Source organism: Anthonomus grandis, unplaced genomic scaffold, assembly GCF_022605725.1.
Source record: "Anthonomus grandis grandis unplaced genomic scaffold, icAntGran1.3 ctg00001184.1, whole genome shotgun sequence".
Taxonomy (NCBI): Eukaryota; Metazoa; Arthropoda; class Insecta; order Coleoptera; family Curculionidae; genus Anthonomus; species Anthonomus grandis.
In genome coordinates, this window is record NW_026088697.1 from 1 (window position 1) to 9,284 (window position 9,284).

The window sequence follows — 9,284 nt, forward strand, 5'->3', positions numbered from 1 at the left end:
ACACACATCTCGTGAGAGTAATTTAAGTTAACTAAACTATTGACCTTCAAAGTCAAAAATAGAATTTATAATTCTAATTTTTAAACTATAAAATTTTAATTTATCCTTAAATTTGCAATTTAATATCTTTTTTAGACTATATAGTTTGGTAAAAGAAATTACTTTCGTTTATAAATTTACAATTTATCGCCTATCACTCAGCCATTTTACCGAATAAATGGTTATACTCCACAAATCATAAAGACATTGGAACACTTTACTTTATTTTTGGTGCATGGTCTGGAGCTATAGGGACTTCTTTAAGTATACTAATTCGAACCGAACTAGGAAACCCAGGAAGATTAATTGGGGATGATCAAATCTATAATACTATTGTAACAGCCCATGCTTTTATTATAATTTTTTTTATAGTTATACCAATTATAATTGGGGGATTCGGAAACTGACTTGTCCCACTTATACTAGCAGCTCCCGATATAGCTTTTCCACGCCTTAACAATATAAGATTTTGGCTATTACCCCCATCTTTAACCCTTTTAATTTTAAGAAGAATTGTAAGAAAAGGAACTGGAACAGGATGAACAGTTTACCCCCCACTCTCTTCTAATTTAGCTCATGAAGGAGCTTCTGTTGATTTAGCTATTTTTAGCCTTCATATAGCCGGAATTTCTTCAATTCTCGGAGCTATAAATTTTATTTCAACAGTCCTAAATATAAAGCCCTCAAGAAGAAGCTTAGAACAAATACCTTTATTTGTATGAGCTGTAAAAATTACAGCTATCTTATTACTAATTTCTCTTCCAGTTTTAGCAGGGGCTATTACTATGCTACTAACTGACCGTAATATTAATACATCATTTTTTGATCCAGCAGGTGGTGGAGACCCAATTCTCTATCAACACTTATTTTGATTTTTTGGCCACCCAGAAGTTTATATTCTAATTCTACCAGGATTTGGAATAATCTCTCATATTATTAACCAAGAAAGTGGTAAAAAGGAAGCCTTTGGAGTTCTAGGAATAATCTATGCAATATCTGCCATTGGATTATTAGGATTTATTGTTTGAGCTCACCACATATTTACTATTGGAATAGATGTAGATACACGAGCTTATTTTACATCAGCAACTATAGTAATTGCTATTCCTACAGGAATTAAAATTTTTAGTTGACTAGCAACTTTCTACGGAGCACAAATTTCATTTAATCCCCCTACCTTATGAGCATTAGGATTCATTTTTCTTTTTACTATAGGAGGACTAACAGGAGTTGTCCTTGCCAATTCTTCAATTGATATTGTCCTTCATGATACTTATTACGTAGTAGCACATTTTCATTATGTTCTTTCTATAGGAGCTGTATTTGCAATTTTAGCAGGATTCACACAATGATTTAGTCTATTTACAGGACTTTCACTAAATAACAAATTCCTAAAAGCTCAATTTTTTACAATATTTATTGGGGTAAACCTTACATTTTTCCCTCAACATTTCTTAGGCTTAAGAGGCATGCCTCGACGATACTCTGATTACCCAAATGCCTATTACATATGAAACATAATTTCCTCAATTGGAAGATTAATTTCATTAATCAGTATTTTATACTTTATTTTTATTATCTGAGAAGCTTTTTCGTCCCAACGAATAAATTTATCCTATTTTAATCTAGCTACTTCAATTGAATGGTTACAATCTACCCCACCGCACGACCATAGATATGATGAACTACCACCTTTAACCATTAAATTCTAAAATGGCAGATTAGTGCATTGGATTTAAACCCCAAAAATAAAGTTTATACTTTTTTTAGAAATTGCAACATGAAAAAATTTAACTCTTCAAGACAGAGCATCTCCCCTAATAGAACAACTTATATATTTCCATGATCACACTTTAATAATTTTAATTATTATTACTATTTTGGTAGGTCATATATTATTATCAATAATTATAAACAAATATACACATCGATTTATACTAGATAGACAAACAATTGAAATAATTTGAACTATTATTCCAGCTATTATTTTAATTTTTATTGCCCTACCATCACTTCGCCTTCTTTATATTCTAGACGAAACATCAAATCCTTTAATTACTATTAAAGCAATTGGTCACCAATGATACTGGTCATATGAATACTCAGATTATAAAAATCTTGAATTTGATTCCTACATAATCCCAACTAATGAATTAGAAAAATGAAATTTTCGCCTATTAGATGTGGATAACCGCCTAATTGTTCCATTTAACTGTCAAATCCGAATAATCGTTACATCCGCTGATGTAATCCACTCATGAGCAGTTCCATCTTTAGGAGTAAAGATTGATGGAACTCCTGGCCGATTAAATCAAACAAATTTTAATTTAAATTGCACAGGACTATTCTATGGTCAATGCTCAGAAATTTGTGGAGCAAACCATAGGTTTATACCAATCGTTATTGAAAGAATTTCTCCTAAATCTTTTTTAAACTGAATTAAAAAAAATTCATTAGATGGCTGAAAGCAAGCACTGATCTCTTAAATCAATTTATAGTAAACTAGCACTTACTTCTAATGAAAAATTTAGTTAAAACTATAACACTAGCTTGTCAAGCTAGAATTATTACTAAGTAATAATTTTTAATTCCTCAAATAGCCCCACTTTCTTGATTAAGCCTATATTTATATTTTTTTTTACTATTCATTATTTCTATCATTTTAAACTACTACATATTTTTATATGAACCTAAAATTTCACATATAAAAAGAAACAAAATCAATATTAATTGAAAATGATAAACTTATTTTCAACCTTTGAACCCTCAACTATAATTTTCTCCTTAAATTGAATTAGATCATTAATATTTCTATTAATCATTCCATCAATATACTGAATAATCCCTTCACGAATCTCTATATTATGAATTTCCATAAATAGAATTCTTCACAAAGAATTTAAAATTTTAATTAATTCACCTTCATTTAAAGGAAGAACAATTTTTTTTGTAAGATTATTTTCATTCATTTTATTAAATAATTTCTTAGGATTATTCCCTTATATTTTTACATCATCAAGACACTTAAGATTTAGACTTACATTAAGTTTACCATTATGATTAAGATTTATAATTTTTGGGTGATTCAAAAATACAACTCATATATTTGCTCACTTAACACCACAAAATGCTCCTATAATACTATCACCATTCCTTGTAATTATTGAAACTATTAGAAGAATAATTCGCCCAGGAACATTAGCTATTCGATTAACAGCAAATATAATTGCAGGACATTTATTAGTTACACTAATAAGAAACTCTGGAACTTCTCTTACAGCTTCTTTATCTATTATCTTAATCTTAATACAAATTCTTCTTTTAATTTTAGAATCAGCAGTATCAATTATTCAATCTTACGTGTTTTCTATCCTATCTACCCTTTACTCAAGAGAAGTAAATTAATGACACATAAAAATCACCCATTTCATTTAGTTGACCAAAGTCCATGACCATTACTAGGCTCATTAAGAACCTTTTCAATAATAATAGGTCTTATTAAATGATTCCATTTTAATGAAACAAATCTAATAATTCTTAGAATACTAACTAATATTATAATTATATTTCAATGATGACGAGATGTAACTCGAGAAGGCACATTTCAAGGACTCCATACTTTAAAAGTAACTTTAGGTCTACGATGAGGTATAATTTTATTTATTACCTCTGAAGTATTTTTCTTCTTTGCTTTCTTTTGAGCATTTTTTCATGCTAGACTTTCACCAAGAATTGAGTTAGGGCTAAATTGACCCCCAAAACAAATCATTACCTTTAATCCATTAGAAATTCCCCTTCTTAATACAATAATCCTTCTTTCTTCAGGAATCACTATTTCTTGGTCCCATCACTCAATTATAGAAAATAACTATAACCAAGCAATTACAAGTCTTGCTATTACTGTTGTATTAGGATTTTACTTTACAATCCTCCAAGGGTTTGAATATATAGAAGCCCCTTTTACTATTTCAGATAGAATCTATGGATCTACTTTCTTTATAACTACAGGACTACATGGACTACATGTAATCATCGGCTCAACTTTTTTAACAGTTTGTCTCATTCGACTCTACCTAAATCATTTTTCCTCAATCCACCATTTTGGGTTTGAAGCTGCCGCCTGATATTGACATTTCGTAGATGTAGTATGACTATTCCTTTATATTTCTATTTACTGATGAGGAAGATAATCTATTTATATAATATAATTTATTATATTTGACTTCCAATCAAAAAATCTATACTAATAGTATAAATAATAAAAGCTATCTTTTTCCAAAGAAATCTAATCTTAATCCTTATTTTCGCATTAGTTATTATCCTTAATTTAATTTCAAAAAAAACTTTTAATGACCGAGAAAAAAATAGCCCCTTTGAATGCGGGTTTGACCCTAAAAATCTAGCACGGCTACCATTCTCTTTACAATTTTTTCTTGTTGCTGTTATCTTTGTTATTTTTGATGTAGAACTTACTCTTCTTCTCCCCATAATTTTAGCAATAAAAATTTCTAATTGAATTAGATTCTCTCTAACCTTAAACTTATTTATTATTATTCTATTACTAGGATTATTCCATGAACAAAACCAAGGCTCCCTAAATTGAGTAAAATAGGATAATAGTTAAATTTATAACGTTTAAGTTGCATTTAAAAATTATTGAACACAATTTATCTTAAACAAGAAGCAAAAACTTGCATTTAGTTTCGACCTAAATTTTTGATTTTTATTAATCCTTGTTTTTAATTGAAACCAAAATAGAGGTAAATCACTGTTAATGATTAAATTGAGTTTTATACTCCAATTAAAAAGCTAAGATTTATCAAGAAGAAGCTTCTAACTTCATCTTAAGCGGCCCCCCCCCCCGTTTTTAGCTTTGTTTATATAGTTTATAAAAAACGTTACATTTTCATTGTAAAATTAGATCTAATCTTAATCTTATAAATATCTAAAGATAAAAATAATCTCCCTGGCAGCTTCAAAGCCAAGCTCTATATAAGCTATTTAGATAGAAAAATAGGATTACTAAGGCTAAAGTACCTAAACAAATAAATAAGAGAATTTTCAAATGATTTTTTGAAAATAATTGGGAAATTTTAGTTAAAGATTTTAACCTAGAAAATAAATGCTTTCTACCGTAGTACTCTAACCAACCTGAGTCAAAAGTTTTAAAATATAATTTCCCTATACTTAAAAAATAAGGGTTAACTGAAAAAGTAGATAAAATGGGTAAATTTCACATATTAGCTCAGAAATGAGACATTAAAATATATTTTATAGATTTAGAAGTATAAAAATATTTTATCTGGGATACTTCGTACCCAATAAAAGCTCCTATTAGAATCATAAAAACTGTCCCTAATTTCATTAAAAATGGTAAAACAAGAAATCTGGGGCTTTCAAATAATAGCCAAGAAAGAACTCTACCCTTTAAAATAACAAAAAAGACTAACCCTATTATTCCTTTTAATATAATCTTACCATTATTATCTCTCAATCTACTTAAAGTAAGTAAATTTAAGTCTGATCAAAATAAATAATAAGATAATCGTACTGAATAGGAAACAGTTAAACCAACAGAAATAAAAAATAAAGAATAAACAAAAATTCCTGTGTATCTTACAGATAAAAATTCGGCAATTAAATCCTTAGAATAAAATCCTGATAAAAATGGAAGACCACATAAAGCTATATTAGAAATATTTATACAAACACAAGTTAACGGCATAAAATAAGAAATACCGCCCATAAATCGAATATCTTGATGATTACCTAAATTGTGAATAATAGCTCCGGCACATATAAATAAAAGAGCCTTAAATAGAGCATGAATTAGTAAGTGAAAAACAGCTAATTTAGTTCTTCCAACACATAAAATAGTAATTATCATCCCTAATTGACTTAAAGTTGATAGGGCAATAATTTTTTTTAAATCAAACTCAAAATTTGCCCCAGCCCCAGCTATAAATATAGTTAATAATGAACCATAAAGTAAAATCATTATTAAAGATTGAGAAAACCCTTCACTTGAACGAATAAGAAGATAAACTCCTGCTGTAACTAAAGTAGAAGAATGCACAAGAGAAGAAACAGGAGTTGGAGCAGCTATAGCTGCTGGCAACCAAGAAGAAAATGGGATTTGTGCACTTTTTGTAATTGCAGCTATTACAATAAAAGCTGTAATAAACACTATTAAAGGGTTTTCCTTATAAAAAGAAAGTATAAATAAATTTCAACCCCCTAAAGACATTATTCAGGCAATACCAATAAGTAATGCGGCATCCCCAATTCGATTTGATAAAGCAGTTAATATACCAGCATTAAATGATTTGACATTTTGGTAATAAATTACTAATGCATAAGAAACAAGCCCTAACCCGTCTCAACCTAATAAAATTCTGATTAGATTCGGACTGAAAATTATTATCATTATGGAAAAGATGAATAAAATTATTAAAATAATAAATCGTTTTAAGTTTTTATCTCCATACATATACTCTTGGGTATATTTAAAAATTATTGAAGAAATGAATAATACAAACCTTCTAAATAAAAAAGATAATCAATCAAATAATATAATAAATGATAAAGAGGCAGAATTCAAAGTAAGAACATTGAATTCCAAAAAATATTCACAACCAAGACTCAAAAATAGACCACTTAATGAAAAGAATAATAAAGAAACTCTTAATAACAAATAGAAGGAGACAGGCAAAAAAATTACTTAAAGTGAAACCTCACTTCTTTAATTCCACAAATTAAAATTTTTTATAAACTATTTAAGTAAACCCAAAAAGATACAATCTCAGATTTTAAAAATAAAATATTTAATGGCACTCAATGTAAAAATACTAGTAAGTACTCACGAAAATTGATTTGGTAAAAAGTATACAACCCAGAATAAAATTTTCCATGCTGAGTATACGAATATAAAAATAAAGAATAAGCCGCTCTATAAAATACTATAAAAAATAAACAAATTATAGCTAATTTTCTGTATCTTGAAATAGAATTAATTAATAAAATTTCCCCCAATAAATTCAATGAAGGAGGAGCTGCTATATTTGAAGAACACAAAAGAAACCATCATAAAGAAAGGCTAGGTATAATATTAATTATACCTTTATTTAAATAAATTCTTCGGCTATGGGAACGTTCATATAGAAAATTTGCTAAACAAAATAAACCGGATGAGCAAAGCCCATGGCCTAATATTAAAACTAAGGCACCCCAAAACCCTCATAAATTTATAGTTATAATCCCCGCCAAAACTAACCCTATATGAGAAACTGAAGAATAAGCAATTAATATCTTTATATCTCTCTGACGAACACAAATTATAGCAATAATAGCACCCCCAATCAAAGAAACAACAATAAAAATAATATTAATTTTTAATCCAATTTCTATGAAAATCTTTATTAAACGTAAAAGTCCATACCCCCCTAATTTTAATATTACCCCAGCTAAAATTATTGATCCAGAAATAGGGGCCTCAACATGAGCTTTTGGGAGCCATAAATGAATACCATATATAGGAATTTTCACAAAAAATACTATATTTATACATAAATACAAAAATAAGCTATTTGAGTTACTAAAAAAATAAAAATCTAAAGAATTATAAGTTTTGTACAACCAAATTAAAGCCCCTATTATTGGTAAAGACACTAATAAAGTATAAAATAATAGGTAAACTCCCGCTATTAAACGCTCAGGTTGATTTCCTCAACCAATAATCAAAAATAACGTAGGAATTAAACTTATTTCAAAAAATACATAAAAAATAAACAAATTTAAAGAAGAAAAAGTGAGATACAGACTCAGTATCAATAAAACTATTACACAAAGAAATATTTTTCAATAATAATTCTCCTTATACACATTTTCTCTTGCTAAAATTATTAAAGCACAAACCCAAAATCTTAATAAAATTAATGTAAAAGATAGCAAATCTAGACCTATAAAATAAGATACAGATAAAAAATTCAAAATTAAAACTTAATTTTATTATTATAATAAACCTTGCAATAAAAAAAAATAATGCAATCAATCAAAAATCAGCTATAAATACTAAAGGAATCAAAAAAAATTAGACTTATAATTATTATCATAAATTATCTATAAGTAAAATCTTATCATTGCCAAAAGCACGAGCTATTAAAACTAATAAAGAAAGACCCAAAGCTCTTTCACAAACTCTTAAAGATAGAAAAAATATTGCTAAAAAATATTCAAAATCGTAATAAGAAAAATTTATAAATATAAAAACGTACAATGATAAAACAACAAATTCCAATCTTAATAATATTAACAAAAAATGGCTATTTTTTAACACAAAATTTAAAATACCTGAAAAGAACAATAAAATTAAAAAATAGGTATAAAATATTAGCATTGTTTTAATAATTTAATAAAAATACTGGTCTTGTAAACCAGAAATAAGATTTTTCTTTTAAAACTTCAGGAAAAGAGAATTCTCTTTCATTAATCTCCAAAATTAATATTTTCTATAAACTATTTCCTGATATCACTATTTCTTTTTTGATTTTAAACTTTTTATTTTCTATTATATTTATTTTTATAAACCACCCATTATCATTAGGAGGTGTTCTCTTAACCCAAACAATCCTAATATGTATATTTTCAAGAATATTTTATCTAAACTATTGATTTAGGTATATCATTTTTTTAACTATAATTGGAGGAATACTAGTTATATTTATTTATATAACTAGATTGGCATCTAATGAAAAATTCATTTTACCTAAATTTATATTAATTTTTACGGGCTTAATAATCTTTGCTCTTTTATTAAATATTGTATTTACTGATAATTTCTATTCTTACCTTATTTCATCATCAATTAGAAATTTTAGACAAATAAATCAATTAACTAATTTAACTTTAAACAAATACTTTAATTATCCTTATATACAAATAATAATTTTCCTTATATTTTATCTTCTAATTACTTTAATTGCAGTTGTGAAAATTATTGATAAAAATCTAGGAACATTACGACAAAAATAAATGATAAAAACAATTAAAAAAAACGCACTAGTTAAAATTTTTACATCATCTTTAGTGTATCTACCTACCCCATCAAATATTTCAACTCTTTGAAATTTTGGTAGTTTTATTAGGATTATGCCTTTTAATTCAAATTTTAACAGGAATTTTTTTTAGCAATACATTACTGCCCAAATATTGATTTAGCTTTTAATAGAGTACTCTCACGAGATGTT

General features: G+C 27.1%; 2 protein-coding genes and 2 pseudogenes across 2 annotated transcripts; 2 read left to right on the forward strand and 2 right to left on the reverse strand.

The window, feature by feature from the left end:
• The first annotated feature begins 110 nt into the window (after positions 1–110).
• Positions 111–2,490, forward strand: LOC126750052 (cytochrome c oxidase subunit 1-like; annotated as a pseudogene).
• Positions 2,491–3,443: 953 nt separating this feature from the next.
• Positions 3,444–4,233, forward strand: LOC126750053 (cytochrome c oxidase subunit 3-like; annotated as a pseudogene).
• Positions 4,234–5,045: 812 nt separating this feature from the next.
• LOC126750054 (NADH-ubiquinone oxidoreductase chain 5-like) lies at positions 5,046–6,372 on the reverse strand. The gene is given in 2 exon segments (XM_050459554.1): positions 5,046–6,241; positions 6,352–6,372. Coding segments are annotated over 2 exon segments (978 nt in total). The 3' UTR covers positions 5,046–5,284.
• Positions 6,373–6,820: 448 nt separating this feature from the next.
• On the reverse strand, positions 6,821–7,893 carry LOC126750050 (NADH-ubiquinone oxidoreductase chain 4-like; the record flags this gene model as incomplete). The annotated part of the gene is given in 1 exon segment (XM_050459553.1): positions 6,821–7,893. A coding segment is annotated over 1 exon segment (1,020 nt), but the record flags the coding sequence as incomplete, so codon positions are not given.
• Positions 7,894–9,284: the final 1,391 nt, after the last annotated feature.